Here is a 21,736-nt window from a genome sequence, read left to right on the forward strand (position 1 = left end):
TTTAGAGCAAAGCGAGGAGTTAGTTGGTTTAATTTTATGTTGTATATGTCGTGTCTGTTCAGAATCTTGTTCTTTTGCACACTGAGAGTTTGTTATCCTGAGTCCATGTCCCATTTGTCTTTTATTCACACTTAACTCTCTCCAATTGTAATCTGTGACACCATTACCTCAAGGTTCCTGAGTAATTTTGAGACAATGCCATCCATTGGTGACCAAGTGCAGTGTTTTCTTTACTCCATCTACAAATTGTCTACTTTTTCTCAATTTTCTATTGCTTTTTGTTTTCAGTTCATAGTGTTTACCAAGTATGATTTTCATCTCTCTACAGTTTGAGTGATTGTGGAGTCACAGAGAAAGATTGTGCTGCTCTGACTTCAGCTCTGATATCAAACCCCTCACAACTGAGAGAACTGGATCTGAATAATAGAAAACTGCGAGATCCGGGTGTGAAGCTTCTCTCTGTTGTACTGGAGGATCCTGACTGTAAACTGGAGAAACTCGGGTAAGATCATCTACGGTATATCATAGTCAGACATGTTATTGTCTTCTGTAAGACTAAATCAGGGTTCCACAAATCTAGCACTGGAGGGCCGCTGCCTTACTGAGTTTAGCTCAAACCCTGATAAAACTCTCCTTCCTGTAACTCTGAAGACATGGATTAGCTTGTTCAGGCGTCTTTAATTAGGGTTGGAGATAAACTCTGCAGGACAGCGGCACTTCAAAACCGGATTTGAGGAACCCTGGACTAAATGCTCTGATGTAAATTTTAGGGCTACACTGCAGAAAATAAATTTCTTTCTCAGTATTTTTGTTTTCTTTTCTTTTTTGTATTCTTAATTGAAGATAAATTTACTTGAGAAGCAAAATAACTTAAAATGTTAAGTCTTGTATACTGAAAAATTGCTTATGTATCTTGATTTAAGAATTTTTAGATATTAGATATTTAGACTACGTCTGGATCGGATTCAGAACGATGATCAAAACACAGATGGAGTAGATAAAGTCCAGCAACACCCCCAAAGCTTCACAGTCCTATACCTCGTCCTGCGTCGACATTTCATTAAGTAACATTAGGCAGTTTTGATTTTACATTTGCGTCTGCTTACATACGTGACCCGTTCTGGCAAAATGAGTCGCAATGAGCAATTGTTCATGACTGAGCTACACCTGTTTGACTTTAATAGTCAAAGTCAATTTTGAGAAAAATCGAGTTAAAGTTTTCTGAAGGTTCCAAAACAAAATCATCTACCAACCATACCTTAAAATCTTGGGTAATAACACCACATTTGGCACACACCACCGAGTCAAAACCAAATATTTATAGGAACAATATATATTCAACTTTTTTCCCCCATGGTACCACAATTGTTTGATTAAAATTAATGAAAAAGACAGCCTATATATTCAGACCTACTGTACTGCACAGGTCTAATATAATGTTACACATCAGCTGTTTTTCCCCAACAGTTAACCAAATGTTCACTTAAAGGTATAGCGGAGGATCTTTCCAAATTTTAGATAAGACCCGCCCTCTCCACTTTTTGAAAAGTTTGATTGATTCACCAGAATGATTGACAATTAGGAGGACCAATAGTATAGGTTACCCACCAGGAAGTAAAACATCCTCCGCTATACCTTTAAGACATAGCAGATTATGTTTGCTTGAATACTCGCCAAGACAGATATTTTGAAACACTGTAATTCTGTGTAGGTATAAGAGTATATCGGGATCACGCGCTGTCTGAGGCGTCTTTGAGGCACGCTTCGGATGTGTCAGTCAATGTGAGTAAAATCACTTTGTTTAAATCAGTATGAGTTTGAAAATCACATTTCATTGGTTCAGACTCATGCCATCGAGAATTCGCTATTAATATTCACAAAGTTGGATTGCTACGTTTTAAAACAATACCAAACTTGTGCTGAGGGAAAGCACAGTCGTCGAGAAGCGAGCAGAGAAAACTGAATTTTTCATGGACAAAGGAAAACATACAAATAAAGATACTTTTAAATGTTTAATTGGTATTTTGACCCTTGGGATCACTAGATGAGGGCTTAATGAACTCATTTTTGTGAACACCTCAAATTCGACCATTTTGCCTGTAGCTCAGAATTATCCTGTACGCATTCTGACTCATTTTGCCAGCACGGGTCACATATGATATCGCATGTTTCTGCTTCTTCTTCGCCTGTGTTTTGATCAGGAGATTTAATACTTTTTCAAAAGTGAAAGATCTCAAACTAAACCGCCTTCAGTGATACATGTGTTAAATAGTTGTTGTTAAGTGTTAGCTTATTATATTTATGTTGAAATTTTATGGATTTAATTTTTACATTTTCCATAATCTGCCTGTAAATGTTTGTATCTCCCAGGATACGTTTCCCCTTTGGGAGTATAAATTAATTGGAAAAAAGAATGCTTGTTTGGCAATGCGTGTTACAACATTTTAATAACAATTTTAAAACATGTATTCTCTCATAACTTTAAACATTCTTTGTAAAATTCGGTCGAACAATGCCTGTTTATGAATATATTAGCCTACTGTATCATATTTAATATGCAAATTTCTAGGGCCTATGAATGATCAATATGACCAAAACTTTGCTGAGAAACATCGTGTACACAGTCTTCTTCATGCCTTCTGTCCTCTGATTGATAGTTTATACTTAAAAAAACAAAAACAAAATTCAAGTAAAGTCCTTTTGCTCAGAAAGTTTTTATTTTTATAAATGTAAATGTAAGAAACATTTATTAGACTGAAGCAACTGGGGTTTATTGATAAACCATTTTTTTTATGTTAAAAATTGCATATATGATCCATAAAAGCCGTGTGTGTGTGTAATGTGATACTCAACAAAAAACAGATGCTAACTTGTATATGCATGCATGTGTTTTGTTTTTTTTACGTAATACTGTTTTTATTGCATTTTCTTAAACACTTACACAACAATGTACATCACATGTCTGTAACATCACATATAATGTACAAAAAAAAACAAAAAAAAACAAACAAACAAACACCGGGGCTCATATTACATGAAAAGTGCAATAGCACAACCAACATTGGATAATAAAGTATGTACTTTGGAAGACAGAGTTAACAGTACACTGCAATCAATAATAGCCACAGATAAGATAAATAAAATAAAATAGGATTAGTGCAAATTAAAATGTATTTTCAAATGAATATACTACCTAATCAAGCATTTTGTTCCTCCTCTATTATATTGTTCATATCCCCTTGCTCGATAAATAATAAAAAGGGACTCCAAATCCTCTTAAATTGGTCTTCTTTACCCTTAAGAATATATGTTATCTTTTCCACTGCAATGCATGAAGATATTTCTCTTAACCATTGAGTTATAGTAGGCCTTTCTATCTTTTTCCAATAAATGGCGATGAGCCGATTAGCATGTAGAATACACATATCTATCAATACTTGAGTTTCCTTTTTGATTTTCCAGTTATCTGGATGAATACCAATAATGAAAAGCCCAGGATCCAGTGGCAATCTCACTGAGACTATATGCCATATCATATTATTAATTTCTTTCCAAAACTCTTTTATTTGATCACATTCCCACATACAATGAATCAACGTGCCTTTTTCACTGTTACATTTAAAACAAGTATCTGGTATGTTGCTATGAATTTTATTTAGTTTTACCGGGGTTATATAAGTGCGCATAAGCCAATTGTACTGTAACAGTTTTAGTCTGCTGTTAACTGTCTGTGTTTGAGCTTTTGTACATGTTTGCTCCCATTTTTCCTTATCTATTTTTAATCCAAGGTCTTGTTCCCACATGGCTAATCTGGATGTAGATGACTCCTGAGAACCTAACAATAACATGTTGTATAAACAAGATATGTGTCCTCCACCAAGGCTTGGTTTAGATATACATTTCTCTAGATTAGTTAGCTCTGGTTCAGCCAGTCCTTGTCCCCGGGCAGTACGTATAAAATTCCTAATTTGCAAATATTTATAATAATGTTTTTTAGGGATTTTGAACTTATCAGTAATATCAGTAAATGACATTAGAACGCCATCTTTGTATAGATCTTTAACTTTCCACACACCATTCTGAGCCCAGAGTCGAAAGCCTAAATCCTTTCGACCAGGTATAAAATTATCATTCCCCCATATTGGGCTAAATACAGATAGAGACTCTTTTTCCTTTAGATGAATTCGTACTTTCCCCCAGACATTAATCATATTCAGTACTATTGGATTAAATGATATTGCACTCAAATTTTTCTGTAGTATTTTTATATTGGCTGAATAAAGATACAAGTTAAAAGGAATCTTCGATTTCACAAATAAATTTTCTATTTCTAGCCATTTAGGAGGAGCACTTGCCGAAAAATGAAACATTATCGCTCTTAACTGGGATGCCCAATAGTATGCTTGAATATTTGGGAGTTTCAATCCTCCCCTATCGTATGGTAGGTAAAGCAAAGATGTCCGGACTCTTGGGTGTTTATTATTCCAAATAAACTGGATAAATATTCTTCGTAGAATGGTGAAAAATGAAGTAGTGGGGGGCAAAGGGATATTTTGGAAATAATAAATTATTTTGGGTAGTGTATTCATTTTTAAAATATTAATGCGACCGATTAATGAGATTGGTAAACCTGACCATCTATCTATAGACTTAGTAATTGAATTTGTTAGGGCATTGTAGTTCAATGAGGTTATTTTTTCTATATCTGCCACAATCTGGAGTCCTAAGTATGTAAATGAATCTGTAACATTAAGATTGGAAGTTATGTATGATAATTTTGACTTTTCCTCTTGATTGAGAAATAAAATAGAGGATTTAGACTGATTTATCTTATAGCCAGAAAATTTCCCGAACCTTTTTATGAGATTGAGTAAAGCTGGAATAGATTGGCTGAGCTCTGTAAGAAATAATAAAACATCATCTGCATATAGGGATATGCAGTGTGTTATTGAGCCGATCCTAATTCCACTAATGTAGCTTTCATCCCGTACTGCAATAGCAAATGGTTCAATTACCAAGAGAAACAAAAGTGGTGACAGAGGACATCCCTGCCGGGTGCCTCTGTTTACTTTGAAAGGCCTTGAAATTATTCCATTGGTCAGAACCTCTGCTGTAGGGTGTGTATACAATAACTTAATCCATGAGCAAAATACTTCCCCAAAACCAAACCTTTGTAGAACCTCCCAGAGGAAAGGCCACTCCACCCTATCAAAGGCCTTCTCTGCATCTAAAGATAAAATTGCTGTATCTGGAGAATCCTTTTTATGATGTAAAATATGAAACAACATTCGTACATTGTGAAATCCCTGACGGCCTTTCACAAATCCGTTCTGATCACGGTCCACTATATTTGGTAAGACATTTTCTAGTCTTTTTGCCAATATCTTACTAAGTATCTTTGTATCAGAGTTTAGTAATGAAATTGGACGATAGGATTCACACTTTGTTTTTAATTTGTTGGGTTTAAGAAGGAGCATAATCAGTGCACCTCTTAAAGATGGAGGGAGTACACCTTGTTGGTATGACTCTTTAAACATATTTAAGATAGGAGAGGCTAATTTTTTCTTAAACTTCTTATAAAAATCTATAGGAATTCCGTCTGGTCCAGGAGTTCGACCACCTCTCAGATTCTCAATAGCACTTAAAACTACTTCTTCTGATAAATCTGTTTCAAGATTGTATTTTACCTCATTAGAAATCTTAGGAATTTTAATCTCATTTAAAAAAGTTTCTTGTTGTTTCCTATCTTCTGTATATTCTGAGCTGTATAAAGAGCTAAAAAAATCTTTAAACGCATTATTTATTTTAACAGGATCCGCCGTAATATCTCCCCCCTCTTCCTGAATAGAATTAATAGCACTTTCGGATTGTAACTGTTTGATTCTCCATGCTAAAAGTTTCCCTGGCTTTTCGCCTTGATCATAATAGCTTTGTTTCAGTTTCATCATACTGCTTGCCACTCTAGAGGCGGACATCTCTTCATACTGGGCTCTAAGAAATAATATTTCCTGATCAATTTTTGTATCATTAATTTGATTTTGAAATTGTCTTTTTTCTAGGTCTTTCAATTTAGAATCCAGAAGATTTAACTTTTGATTACATAATTTTGATTTTGTTTTAGTGTAACTAATTATCTGACCTCTAATAAAGGCTTTAAATGCTTCCCACCTAGTACTAGCTGATGTTTCTGAAGTATTCATATCGAAATATAGGTCAATCTGTTGTTCCATATATTCAATAAACTTTGAATTTCCTAGCCACTTTGGATGTAATCTCCAGTTTGGTGGGTCACTTCTTAAATTGGCATCCATGTATATCAGAGATATGGAAGCATGATCTGATAGTACCATACTATCATACCAACAGTCCTGAATCTTCGACAGGAGAGGTGCTGATATAAGAAAATAGTCAATTCTTGAGTGAGTCTTGTGCGTACTTGAGTAACATGAGAATTGGATATCTGTGGGCTTTTGGTTTCTCCATATATCAATTAAATTTAAGTCATTTATAAAAGATTTTAGTACTTTTCTTGTTTGATTGTGTGACCGATCGACTCCAGAAGATCGATCTTTACCCGGATCTAGGGTGCAGTTAAAGTCACCTCCCATTATATAGTGACCCTGAAGTGAGGAAATAGTTAAGAATAGGTTAGTAAAGAATGCAGCATTATCTATATTGGGACCGTATACGTTAATTAAGTTTAGTGTTTCTGACAAAAGGGTTCCCTTTATAATGACATACCTCCCCATAGTATCGTATTTTACCTCAGACATCTGAAATGGTATAGATTTATGAATCAAAATAATTACTCCTCGTGCTTGGCTACTATAAGATGCAGAAAAAACTTGTCCAGGCCATCTCCTTCTAACCCTTATTATATTTTCAGATCTTAGATGTGTTTCTTGAAGGAACACAATTTTGCACTGCAATTGTTTGAGTCGGAGCATGACCTGCTTGAGTTTTGTAATATTGTTAAGTCCCCTACAGTTCCAGGATGTAATTTTAAGCTTTACTTCTCTAGACATTGTTATTAATTATATATGCAATGCACCCTTTTCTTCTATTCAACACTTGAATGTCTCCAAAATACACCAGAATGAACATATTCGTAAAATTATAGACCAAAAATAAAAAGCAGCCCCTAGTTGAACAATTAGACATAGAAAAAGAAGAAAAAAAAATACAAATTAAACTAAATGAACACATTTCCCAGGTCGTTTCGACCACACTTATCCCCTGAATTTAACTTCACTAGAAACAACACGGGTCCACCGACTCTCTCTCCCTGAGGAACCGTTCTCCTTATGTCAACTCGCGCCAACACTTCCGTACTTAAGCTCTTTAGTATGTAGCTAACTATTTACACTGATAGGTTATGCAAAAAAAATAAAATAAAAATATAATAAAAATCAGTAAAAATAAAATAAAATACACAAATAAATAAATTATATTAAAGGATGGGGGGCAAAATATAAATTTCCCCACACAGGTCGGTGAACATTGTCCAACTGATTACGTTTGCACTCTTTCAGTCGCAACCCCATGCCCATGCAAAAATTAAATAAATAAATGAATGATTGACTAATAGTAAAACTAAAAATGATCAAAACAAGTGTATAAAGTGGGCATTATCAAAGTCTAAAGTCTCTGGCATTATATTTTTAATCCAGTTCATTACATCAGTGACTCACCCTATTTCTATTGGACTCTACTCTGGTGGATTGTCCAAAAAGGTTTCAACGTCTCCAGGGTTCTCAAAAGTATATAATGTTCCATTGAAAGACACCTGTAGCCGTGAGGGGAAGAGGAATCTGTAATCCAAACCTTTTGCTCTAAGCTTTTTCTTGACCTCGTTGTAGCGCTGGCGTTTCTTGCTGACCTCGGCTGAAAAATCAGGAAAGAGCATCACTCGCTTGCCTTTGTACAGAACCTCTTTTTTTTCTCTGGCCGCATTCAATACCCGGACTTTGTCTTTGTAATTGAGGAACTTCATTATTAATGCCCTCGGCGGTGCTTTGTCGTCTGATCTGACACTTGCGATTCTGTGAGCTCGTTCAATGATCAGCGGAGAGCGAAGAGGTTCTATCCCCAGTGCGTCAGGAAGCCAATTTTCCAGAAAGCCACACGCGTCCCTGCCTTCAGCTTTCTCCGGCAGCCCCACCAACCATAAGTTGGAACGCCGACTGCGATTTTCCAGATCTTCTGTTTTAGCAGACAGCGACTTTATTTTGTCTTCCAACATTTTAGCTGTAGATTGCAGCTTGTTAACGGTGTCCTCGGTCTGAGATATTCTCTCCTCTGCTTCTGACAGTCTAGCGGAGCAGTCACGTATTTGATTCTTAACGTCCGTCAAGATGGTTAACACCGATTCAAATTTAGCAGAAAACTCAGACTTTAGTGAGATGATTGCTTGGAAAATATTATCCAAGTTAGCGGGATTACTTTCCCTCGATGTCTCTGCGTCTGAAGACTCGGCCTCCGAACTTTGTGTAACACCCGCTAACTTCACCTCCTCGTGGTCTTCGGAGGCGGAGAGCCCTTCATCTCGATCTGATTTAGACGTTTTTCCTCCTTTATTTTTCGACAATTTAGGTGCCATATTTGTTAGGAATATATGAAATATCAGTAAATACTTTCTATTAGTAATGCAAGAGCGATTATTGATGAAATTAGATGAAAGTGGAAGCGACGCAAGATAACGTTACCGCTTATCTCCACGCCATAACCGGAAGTCCGCATGTGTGTTTTTTTGTTGAGTATCATATTTATACATCGCTTTTATGGCTCATACTGTCAGAAACACAGGGTTAGGACTAGTGTGAAAACTTGAACACAGTCAAAAGGTGAACCCAAATGCAGAAAACCAGATGACAGTTCTGGGAAATATCTTCAAATCTTGTATTTGATGAAAAGGAACGTCCAAACTTTCCTAGGATAAATCCAAAAAGTAAACTCCCAAAAACTTCCACAAATAGATTGACAACAGTTCCAAAAAGTAAATCCAAAAAGTCCACAAAGTAAATCCAGAAGGAATTTGAAAAAAAGTTCACAAAAAGATCTGTGAGTACTCCAAAATTTCAAAGAGCAAAAGTCAATTAAACAAAACAAAGGAACCATACCAGGTACACAAATTAGATTTAGATAACTCCAAAAGAGGCACAGCAAGAGAATGACCTAGACTTGGTCATGGCACTGGAAACACTGAGCAAAGTACTCAGGAGAAGGGTGACTTAAATACACAAACAGGGAACAAGGCACAGGAGACATAATGACAGAGACTGAAAACCAACAAGAGACACAATGAACATATATAATCTATGTGGCCAAACATAAGTCTAAAACCTTGACACCGGTGTTGTGCCTGAACGCGTTCATTGAACGATAGATAGTTCATGAACTCGTTCATATTTTGGGCGAACGTGAACTGAACGTACTCTGTTACTGCCTGATGAACGTTACTGTGAACTCGTTCATTCTGGTGTCTGTGAACGGCACGCTCTCTCAGTTTAACTTCGTTCAAAAGGGTGCAAGATTTCTATAGAAATGTATTTGTCCCGTTCGGAACCTCCGTTGTCCCGTTTATTGACGCTGATCTAACCACTGATGTATGACTGAATCTGATACAACAGCAACACTTGATCACGACACCGGTCATCATCCAATCACAGTCCACACTCACGCGCATCAGACCCAGAGATCAGACCATACGAATAACAAACTCTAAATTGAGAATTAATTATTATTTTGGGACAAATCATTGTTTGATTTGCGCACAGAATCCTCCGCTGTCTGGTCGCTTCGATCCGGACTCGCGCTAACGGCAAATCCCTTTCACTGTCCGACTGGGTTTTGATTTCGGCAAATCAGTTTTAACGAATTCAAACAACGTGATTATTGTGAGTCCAACATACATCCAGCCACGCAAGAAAGCATCAAATCATCCTGAGGGAATAATATACTGATGTGATTTGCTGACCAAGAAACATTTATACATTAATTATTATTAATGTAAAAAAAAAGAAAGAAAAAAAAAATCAGGATTCTTTGATAAATAAAAGGTTCAAAGTAAATTTATCCGAAATAAAAAAACGTAGCATTATAAATGTACTTGCTGAATAAAAGTAGGCTATTAATTTCTTTAAAAGTAGTGTATAATTACAAAAACTTTCTATTTCAGATAAATGCTATTATTTTGAACTATGGTTTGTGTGTAATATGACTTTAATCAAAACAAATGTGTTGTCTGAAAACCTTTTAAACGCATACGAACCTGAAATGACATATAGGCCTACTGTGTTATGTTGGCCTAGCCTATAGCCTACAAATATTTTTGAGTGTCCCTCATTTTCCTGTAAAGAACCATGCACGATTGTCCCGCATTTGTTTAGTTGGCAACCCTACCCTCAATGCTATGTAAAACCTGGTTGGATAAGGATTTTAAAATTGGATATGAAGATGAAATCTGACGCATAGTTTCAGTGTTAAAACTGATAACATAATTGCTGTCTGTGGTTTTATATGGGCTGTGGCAATAATTTTGAAAAATAATAGTTTGCAGCAACATATGGAAAAAAAGAACTGAACTAGTTCATTTTTTGGAACTGTGAACTTTAGTTCAAAATTTTGAAGTTTGAACTATGAACTGAACTAGTTCATTAAAAAAATTGTTAACTGAACTTTGAACTAGTTCATGTAGAAAGTGAACTTTCCCAACACTGCCTGACACATATATGCAATTCAATGCAAATCAATAATAATTAAGAGATGGAAAATGTTCCCCAAAAGCCTGTTGTGTCATATTTGACATTTATATTAACATGAAAAAATGTCAAAAGAATAAAAATTTTAACATTAACAAATGGTGAATAATCAATAAACTCAGTTTCTTCAGTCCAGTAAATGTTTCTTACATTAATTTATAAAAATCATGAATCATTAATAAATCATTTCTCAGCAAAAAATACTTTATTTGAAAAAAAAAAAGTATAAACTATCAATCAGAGGACAGAAGGCATGAAGTAGATTGTGTGCAAGAGCAAAACAGAGAGGCAGAAGGTAGCATTAGGAAGACAGAAGCAATCACTGCATATCCAGTAAAACCTCATGGTATGTTCACTGTCAGCAACAGTGTTGTCATAATTATCAATTTAGGTTAGACCATATTGGTTTCACTTTATTTTAATGGTCCCTTGAACACATTCTGTTGACTATAAGTACAGTTGCACATGTCTACTAACTCCCATTGGAGTGTTAATAGATTTATTAGTAGACTAGTAGGGTTAGGGTTAGAATAAGTTGGCATGTAGTTACAAAGTTACTTATAGTCAGTAGTTAACCTACCATACTCTGTGACAGACTCATCGTGAAGATGAAAGCACACAAGAGAAGAGGTGTAGTTGTGTTTGAGCTCATTTAGAACTGTTGGATTTATGAAGAACATGTGTTGAAAGCTTTTTGAATTTCTTTATTCTTTTTTTTATGACTGATAAATCTCCAATTGAAATTTAGACATATTTAATAGTCTGTGTAGAATTGTGGCTTGTACGTGTTGATCTGAACTGAGAGAGTGAAGAGTGTGTCATTGTTCTCTACAGGTTGTGGGATTGTGGAGTCACAGATGAAGGTTGTTCTGCTCTGGCTTCAGCTCTGAGATCAAACCCCTCACACCTGAGAGATCTGGATCTGTGGGGGAATAAACTAGGAGATTCAGTTCATCTGCTCTCTGCTGTACTGGAGGATCCTCACTGTAAACTGGAGACACTGAGGTAAGATTGTCTCTCTGATTGTCACACATGTCTTTGTCCTCAGTAAGAATTTTAGGACTAAAATTAGCTTGTAAAATGTTCTGTAAACACTAAATCTCAGCACAGAAATTACAGGTGTACACAAATGTCTAATCTCATGATCTGGTATTAGTGTTCATTTTTACATTCTTTTTAAAATATATCCTTTCAATTTAGTGAGTATTTCATTATATTCATTATGTTCAATAATTTTAATTTATTTATTTAATAATTTAATAACAATAATCTGATCCTATAGTTCCCCCGGCACTGCACAGTCCTTAATCGTTGAAGTTTCTGCTTTGAACGGCTCTTTCCGTGGCTACAAAAATAAATAAATTCAAAGTAGCTTTTCAAACACTACTAATGTACTAATATGAAAGATAATAAGCAAAAGAAATGTAATAACTTCATGCTGATCTTCATTATCTTATATGCAGGGAAAACACCTGAACTTCTGCGGAGCAGTAATGAATAAAGTAACATGGTCAGCGTCGCGCTGGTGAGATTAGTTTGCTCTGTCCATTCGGTTTCGCTAGCAAACACGTCCTCCCTGCGATGTCGAGTCGGTCACACAGCTCGGTCCATTGAGCCGCACCGATGATGTCAGCACGGCACGAGCTCTGTAACACCGCTCCGTTTCGTCCCACTGTTGGTGTGTTTGGCTTCCCATACAACTCGTTACAACTAACAGACATTGCTTAAAAGAGTTTGTGAGACGCGCCAAATTAAACAGAAGTGCGGACACACAACTTCCTTTTCAAGGGAAATTAGCCATCATCAACTACCGAAATCTCTTCTTATTTCAGTAATGCGTATGAATGAATTTCACCAAGGTTGATCAATGTTTTTTGTTTCACTAGTGTTGAGGCTTTTCAATAATTGTTGCCTAACGGCCCTTCATACTGGTGGTTTCATATTTGTCTCCTCCAAAGTTTCAGACAAGAATGAACATTGATCTAGTTCATTTGTACAGTATGGTGCACTGGCAGAATAGTTTTGTATAATTAGTGTAGAAATATGTGAAATGCTTATAAATCATTAAATGTTTAAGTTTTATAGACCCCATTATTACACATTTTTCAAGTGTCCAGACATATATTGTTATCCATTTAATATGAAGAGACAATTTTATTAGTCTTTTTCATTATAATATATATTATAACATTTCTAAAGACACTTATTTACTGTTGTGGTAATAAACACATATGTGTTAAACTGTAAGCATGAAGTTATAAGGCAACGCAAATAATAGAAATAAATGATAAACATGAAAATGGTCTTGATATAAAAGCTTCAGGTCAGGGGCATTCAGTCCGTATACTGTACGCTGTGAATGCTCTGCAGACCCAAGCCATTTAAGAGAATGAGTTTGTGGACTCGCAAATTAATATTAACACTATAAATATGACTATAAATTCCCTTGTCGGTTGAGGTGTAAAATAAAGCTTACATAATAAAAGTCCGTCATTTATTTATTTGCCATTCAACAATTTTTTTCCAAATAAGTGCCAGTTATAAAGTAAATAAAATTAAAACATTATTAGTTAACTGTGTGATTTGTATATGTAAATTTCTGAAATACATAACTTGCACACAGTCACCTCTGATAACAGATCACTCTAAATTGTAATGTAGATGTGCATTTTCTGTAAAACTGCTTTGAAACAATATGTATTGTGAAAAGCGCTATACAAATAAAATGTGAAATTAATGGAAAAGTTATGGAGGGTTTTGGGTAAGTGTATCCACAACGCTGGCGTTATTATGCATCATCATCATTGTTTTGTGTTCTATGGAAGCATATGGGTAGCAATATTCAATTTGAAATGTAATATGTAAAATGGCAATGCATTTCTGTATTTAAATTTACGTTTTCCATTACATTTGTGCAACGTTTGGTGCAAAATTAAAATAAAAATTTAATTATATTATTTACATTTGCCATTTCATACACTAGTTTTAATATGTAAATTGAATACATATTTTAACATATTTTAAGTTTGCAGTGGCTTCATAAATTAATGAAAAATATAAAAAAACAAAGTACACCGGATGCACATTTCTTTGTTCTTCATTTTCTAGAACTAGTTTAAGAATCTTGCTGTATTTATATGTAATTAATTAAGAGGAAGTACACCGCCATCTTATTCTGACGAAAGTGACTTGAACGCACTGCCGTCGTAAACACGACTTCCCAGGAGGACTTATAGATGATGACGTCACCGGGGGGGCCAACTTCACACAGTGATTGACAGGGGGGGAGGGGGCGGGGCCAACTTCACACAAGGCTTGTTCGACTTCATGCAGGTCTGCGCAGACCGATCGGCGGCTGACTTGAAGCAGTGCATGCCGGTTAGAAATTTTGTCCGACTTGATAAAGTGCCGACGCCACGTGACTGTGACATATGCCATCAAAGTACCGCGAGAGCGATTCGAGAGTAGCCGGAGAACTCAGCCAGCGCAGCTTCTCAAGAGCGGCTGCACAAGCTCTGATAACGACACAGCTGTTCCACGATTGGCCGGATTCACCGCATGACAACGATCACGTGTGTTTCGTGTTTATTCGAAAACCTTTAGTTCCTCTAAAGCTCACAAATCAGTTTTTTATAACAGTAAACACTCTTTTCATGTAGTTGCGATGTTATATTGTGTCATGTTTATCAAATTAAAACTGATTAAAAAACGTAGACTCCACTTCATTGATAGAAGTTTATGTTGAACTTTATTCTTGTTCAAACAGACGCTGTATGAAGCAGTACATAAAGTATTGAATGAAAATGTCTCTGAAACATCTGTGTATTATTTGGCAAATATTGAATTTATTTCACTTCAGCTGTGGTAAAGTATGCAAACACCACGTGAGCGGTCACTACGGGAACCAGAAAGTGTCCGACTTCACGTGTCCATTTGCAGCTCCTCCCCGCCTGCACTCGACTACTCTCAAGAAGTCCTCTCTGCAGCCTGTAGCACGATGACGTATAGCTGGATCAGATCCAACACGTACTGGACACTGTTACGCGCATGCGCGGTGGTGTGTTTGGTGACGTCATATATGCATGCGCACTAGAAGAGAGTTGATCAGTGATGATTTTTTTTTTTTTTTTTTTTTTTGCTTGTCCTGCAGACACTGAACAGCAAATTAAGAGGAACCTTATGTACAGATCACTGTGGAAAAATTTGCCATTAACGAAGGAACTCTTACCAGACAAAATATCTTAAAGCATTTTTTTTCTTTCTTTTTTTGGACATCTGACAAGATTTCTTTTCTTGATGCTGTTATTATTTTTGCATTTTCCCTTGAATGTGTACTGGTTGTTTACAGACCATATTTTATTGTAGCTTTAGGATTAACATTACAGAGACAATTACTTGACTAATTTTTGCTTCCACTCAACAGCAAATATGACCTGAATAAAATAAAATGGCTTAATTTTAAAATGTTCTGTATACACGTATAAAAAAAAAATCATAATACTTGCGGTGACCACATGCTATTAATCCATCAAATTTAGGTTTAAAATCATGTGATTTAAAATGTTGTAAAATGTACTATTTTGTAGAGAGAAACTAGGATAACTTAAGCATCACATTTATGTAAATAATTATTCATCAATAATTACTTATTACTATTTATCAGTACTACTACTACACAGGTTAGAACGGTTAGATGGGGCGGGGCCAACTTCACTTCCGGCGCTGCACTGTGGCGACGAGTGCCTACAGCACGTCTGAAATGTTTGTTTGTTTTATGGGTTATATGTAAGCGTTTTTCATCACATAAACCTCGAACTACACGCTTTGAAAGTTTGGTTGTTAAGTCAGAAGCGAGCCAACAAAGTCAAGATGCGTTTTGTTACGCAGTTTTTGTCTATCGTCCTGGCGATTCACCTGTTGCTGTTAACAGTCCTTTCACTGAGTCGGGGAAGCTATGCATCGGCCGCCGCCACAACATATGGGATTTTACATTATACCCGGGATCAACTCTGGCAACTAAGGGATCTGCATAGCGGAAACTTTCCAGTCGATCTGCCAGATGAGTGTACACGGACATCCACATCACCGAGGAAAAGAGGCCGGCGAGGAGGCGTACGGCGTAGAGTTCGCGCACGGGGGAGCAAGCCACCTCTACCTACGGTCATCCTGGCTAACAACCGCTCCTTGGTGAAGCAACTTACGGAGCTACGGAACGCTGTGAGGAACCTCTCAGAGTATCGGGAAAGTTGTCTGTTGTGCTTCACGGAAACATGGCTTAAAGACACGACTGATAACTCAACACTCAGGATCACAGGGTTTAGCGACCCGATTAGACTGGACCGTGATGCACAGGTAACCGGCAAAAGAATGGGAGGGGGTGTGTGTGTTTATATAAATGAGCGATGGTGTAAAAACTACACAGTAAGAGACTCCCATTGCTCGGAGGATATTGAGCTATTGTCGCTGTCGGTAAGACCTTACTATCTACCTAGGGAATTTGGTCAGGTGTTTGTCACTGTGGTATATATTCATCCCCGCGCTAATACTAAGGTCGCGGCAAATAGGATCTACGACACAATGGCTAAACTAGAAAACATGGCACCTGATGCACCGAAGTTTGTGCTCGGAGACTTTAAAGGGTTAGTTCACCCAAAAATGAAAATTCTGTTAGTAATTACTCACCCTCATGTTGTTCCAACCGTGTAAGACCTTCGTTCATCTTCGGAACACAAATTAAGATATTTTTGATGAAATCTGAGAGCTGATAACTTCTCCGTAGGCTGCTAGGTGGCCCAAACTTGCTGGCCCAGAAAAGTTATTAAAGAGATCGTTAATATAGTCTACGTGACTACAGTGGCTCAATATATCAAGCGACGAGAATACTTTTTGTGCGCAAAAACAAACAAAAATAACGACTTTATTCCACTATTCATTTCCTTTTCTCTGGGCCTCGTAAGTGTTTTTGCGCAGCGCGTCTGTGTTACACGTCACCACGTCGGCTCACTATTGGCCGACGCTGGTCATGTGTGTGACGCGCAGCGCAAAAACACTACGCGAACCAACTAGTGGCCCAGAGAGAAGGAAATGAATAGTGGAATAAAGTAGTTATTTTTGTTTGTTTTTGCACACAAAAAGTATTCTCGTCGCTTGATATATTGAGCCACTGTAGTCACTTGGACTATATTAACGATCTCTTTAATAACTTTTCTGGGCCAGCAAGTTTGGGCCACCTAGCAGCCTACGGAGAAGTTATCAGCTCTCAGATTTCATCAAAAATATCTTAATTTGTGTTCCGAAGATGAACGAAGGTCTTACGCGGTTGGAACAACATGAGGGTGAGTAATTACTGACAGAATTTTCATTTTTGGGTGAACTAACCCTTTAATGGATGCTCAATCAAAAGCGTATTGCCCAATTACTATCAATACGTCGAATGCCCGACAAGGAGGGATAAAACACTCGATCTATGCTTTGGGAATATTAAAGACGCTTATAAGGGCTATGCAAAACCACCCCTCGGAGACTCGGATCACAATGCCCTGGTCTCCTGCACTGCCTGCTCCGCCCTGGTCTCCTGCACTGCCTGCTCCGCCCTGGTCTCCTGCACTGCCTGCTCCGCCCTGGTCTCCTGCACTGCCTGCTCCGCCCTGGTCTCCTGCACTGCCTGCTCCGCCCTGGTCTCCTGCACTGCCTGCTCCGTCCTGGTCTCCTGCACTGCCTGTTTCGCCCTGGCCGCCTGAAGGGTCGTCTCCGCCCTGGTCGCCTCCACTGCCTGCTCCGTCCTGGTCTCCTGCACTGCCTGTTTCGCCCTGGCCTTCCGTACTACTGCAGTCTCCAGGCCCTCTTCCAGCTTGTCCCGCAGTATAAACAAAAGCTCAAGACCAGCAAACCGGAGATAAAGACAGTTAAACAGTGGACTAATGAGTCTGTTGAACGCCTTCGAGGCTGTTTTGATTGTACTGTGTGGGACATTTTCGTGCACACTAGTAAGAATTTGGAAGAGTTGACTTTAGTGGTGACTGACTATATTCGGTTCTGTGTGGACTGTATAATCCTAGAAAAAAACTTTTAGGGTATTTCCAAATGACAAACCCTGGGTAAATAAAGAATTAAAAGTTGCACTGCACAGGAAAAGGAGAGCTTTTGAGCAGGGAGACAGGCTTAAAATGAAAGCAATTCAGAAGGAGATTAGACAGATAACAAATGACTGTAAACAGAAATATAAACGGCAGATTGAGGTGAAAATGAGGGGGAATAACCTGAAACATGCATGGCAAGGGATGTATACAATGATAGGGAAGGAAGAGAAGAAAAGGCACATAGATGCAAATGGAGATGATCAAGCATTTGCAAATGAACTGAATGGTTTTTATGCACAGTTCGAAACATCAGACTTTCTCCTGGAGCGTGATGCCATTAGACAGCAGTTACAGTATGGTACTCCTCCAACTATTACAGCGGATGAGGTGCGTAGAGTTTTTAATAAAATTGATTCTAAAAAAGCACCAGGCCCAGATCAAATAAGTGGTAGGGTTTTGCAAATGTGTAGTGAACAACTTAGCCTCATTTTCTGCCAGCTTTTTCAAAAGTCATTAGATACACATTACATTCCTAAAGCCTGGAGGTCCTCGCTCATAGTACCAGTACCTAAGGTAGCAAGACCAGCTGATTTAAATGATTATCTTCCAGTCGCCCTAACATCAATCGTGGTGAAGAGCCTAGAGAGAATTGTTCTGAGACATATTCTAAATGATGTGCAATGTAATATCGACCCTTTACAGTTTGCCTATAGAAACAAGCGGAGCACAGATGATGCCCTTCTGTATATGCTCCATAATATCTATTGCCATCTGGATAAGCCCAAACGATATGTCCGGGTTCTCTTTATAGATTTTTCCTCCGCCTTCAACACCATCAGGCCCCACATTCTGATGGAGAGGCTGGGGCAGTTAGGGGTAAATCCTAACATTATAAGGTGGGTTGAGTCCTTTCTGACGGAGAGAACACAGTGTGTTAGGGTAAATGAGGCTGTGTCCTCCCCGATTATGACCAATACAGGATCCCCACAGGGCAGTGTCATCTCACCAGTATTGTTCACTCTTTACACTAATGAGTGTAGAAGTAATACACCTGAGCATCTTACAATAAAATTTGCAGATGATACAGCAATAGTGGGGTTAATACAGAATAGTGATGAGACCAACTACAGGGCCTGGGTGGATCAATTTGCAGATTGGTGTAGGTCCAGCTATCTTCATCTAAATATAAAGAAAACAAAGGAAATAATAATAGATTACAGAATTGGGAGCCAGCCCCATCAGTGTTTGGTTATAAATGAAGAGGATGTTGCGATTGTAGCCGAGTACAAGTACTTAGGGACAATAATAGATAATAAGTTGCAATGGAACAGTTATACTATAAAAAGGGGCTGCAGAGGCTGCATTTTATGCGGAGACTAAGACAATTTAGAGTGGATAGTGATATGATGTTACTTTTTTATCACTCATTTGTGGAGAGCATTCTACTTTTTTGTTGTGTTGCCTGGTATTTCTCTTTGTCAGTGACCAATAAAAACAGACTGAGCAAGATAGTTAACTTGGCTAGCAAGGTTGCAGGGAAAAAACTAGACAGTATGGCTATTACCTGTGAAAGAAGGGTGTTGAAGAAAGGTCAAGCAATTAATAGAGATATGTCACACCCCCTACACCAGGCATATGAGGTGTTGCCATCAGGGAGGAGGATTAGGTTACCCTCTTTCAAAACTAATCGAGCCAGTAAGTCATTCATTCCAACTACATTACACTTATGAATAAGAACTTACCTGCAGGACAGCACTTTAAATAGCATCATGCACTTTCTTTCCAGCTTGACTGTTACAGTATGCACAACTGCACTTTATTATCCTAGTTATGTGTAGTGGGGTTTGAGTCTTCTGTCCTGATGTTGTGTATGGGTGTGGGTGTGGTAGGGTGGGGGTGTTTGGGGAGAGGGAAATGTTGTTGTATATTTTGTTTGGAATTCTGTCTTGTCAACTGTCTTGTTGTCTTATGTATAAATGTATCAGACGTACTGTATGGCAGGGGTTCCCAACCTTTTTTTGTCTGAGACCCCCTTTTACCCAAGAAAATATTTTAGGGCCCCCCTTCACATTTAATTATATTATCGCTCTTGTAAGCTTGCAGCAAGGATGACAAAATATGTTGTTTTCAAACAAACGGTATGTTTACTATAAACAGATATGTTTATGCACAAATAATAGCCTATAATATTGAAAATACAATAACAAAAACATTAGTAGGCCCTTTGTAATTTAAAAATGTAAGCCTAGGAGTAGCCTATAAATTTGCCCTATTTTAAATGCAATAAAAATATCAGTTTTCACACCTGTGTGTAGGTAAAAAAAGAATGAATATAGGCTATTACTAAATGACTTCTGTCTGGGGCCTCAATACTTGCATGTTATTTGTGAGGCTTTATCAATGTGAGGCTTTATTTTTGAGGCTTTTGGCGCTATAGCGAGTGATAATAAACTTGTGTTTATTAACAGAATAATGCGTCTTTCGGAAGAACATTGTAGCCGGAACTACTTCTCTCTCTGTGTACGTCTATGATGAGTCACGCAGGTACTGGGCTACTCCGCAGCGGCAGCGATCCGAACCAGGGTAAAATAGTCCCTATGTAATCACTTATTATAGGTGTACCATAGTGATTCAGGATAAGACAAAAACACTGCAAAATGGATTCATGATGAACTCGCTCATTATATAAATTTTGAACAGAAAAAAAGTTAAGGACTTTTATTTAATGCAAATTGCTCAAAACTTTTCAAAATATGACGCGACCCCCCACAGAGCTCGCTGAGGCCCCCTTGTGGGCCGCGACCCCCCTGTTGGAAACCGATGCTGTATGGTGTAGAACACATTTCCGAAAGGATAAATAAATCTCTCTCTCTTCACACAGTGATTGACAGGGAGGGAGGGGGCGGGGCCAACTTCACACAGTGATTGACAGGGAGGGAGGGGGCGGGGCCAACTTCACACAGTCATTGACAGGGAGGGAGGGGGCGGGGCCAACTTCACGCAGTGATTGACGGCGGAATGCATTTTCAATTTGCACATTGAATTTTGCTTCATTCATTGCGGGACATTTAATGAAAATGCAATCGCAAGTGTCTTAACTGAGGGTGTAAATGCAATTAAGAAAAATAACATTTGAATGATCATTTTGCTACATTATTTGTTTGAACATGTTAAACAGTGACTTTTTATCTCACAATTCTGACTGTTTTTCCCCTCAGAATTGCAAGGTATAAACTCGCAATTCGGACTTTTTCTTGCAATTGCTATTTATGTCACGCAATTGTGAGTTTGGCCCTGTCACAAACGGCACCCTAAACACTCGCGGTCTTCCTCTGAGTCCGCACTTTCCTGACGTAACGCCGCTTTGACTGTCGTGAACAAGTCTGCTGTGGAGCTCGATCGCTTCAGTGTGCATTTAGGGCACATATCGACCGCAGAGGGGCGCTCGTGAGTACCCTTCTGAAACCTAAAACTACTAAATGGGACACCCTATGGACTTAATGGGCACGCAGAAGCCATTGTAAGTCTACAAGACTGAAAGTGAGGTGTACCATTTAGGACAGGGCCTTTATATCTCGGTGAGTGGATTCTGACAAAATGAAACACCTCTGATTGGCTGCGTTCAATAGACCAACAAACATGACTGTGATTGGCTACATTACTCACCGCTGTAAAAACATTTGACGTTCTCCAGAGCTCAAACACAAAAACACACTTGAGAGTTTGCCAGTATGATATTATTACAGAATCAACTGAGGGTGATCTTGCATTTGCTTGAGAGTGCTTATATTTAAATTTGACTTTGTGATGTTTTTTACTATTTTTTTAATTTAACAAATGATTTGTGATCAAGCATTAATTGACGGACCCCCTGCAGTACGGCTGCGGACCCTTGTG

At 37.9% G+C, this 21,736-nt stretch overlaps 1 protein-coding gene across 1 annotated transcript in view; it reads left to right on the top strand.

Moving 5' to 3' along the window:
- LOC309509535 (NACHT, LRR and PYD domains-containing protein 12-like) overlaps window positions 1-21,736 on the top strand; it is an 85,910-nt gene that overhangs the window by 3,539 nt on the left and 60,635 nt on the right. Inside the window, exons 3-4 of the mRNA XM_082184304.1 lie at window positions 329-502; window positions 11,595-11,765. Of these exons, the coding sequence (XP_082040430.1) occupies window positions 329-502; window positions 11,595-11,765 (345 nt within the window). The remainder of the gene's footprint in view (window positions 1-328; window positions 503-11,594; window positions 11,766-21,736) is intronic.

The sequence above is a fragment of the Leuciscus leuciscus genome, assembly GCF_965113295.1.
Source record: "Leuciscus leuciscus genome assembly, chromosome: 11".
Classification (NCBI taxonomy): Eukaryota; Metazoa; Chordata; class Actinopteri; order Cypriniformes; family Leuciscidae; genus Leuciscus; species Leuciscus leuciscus.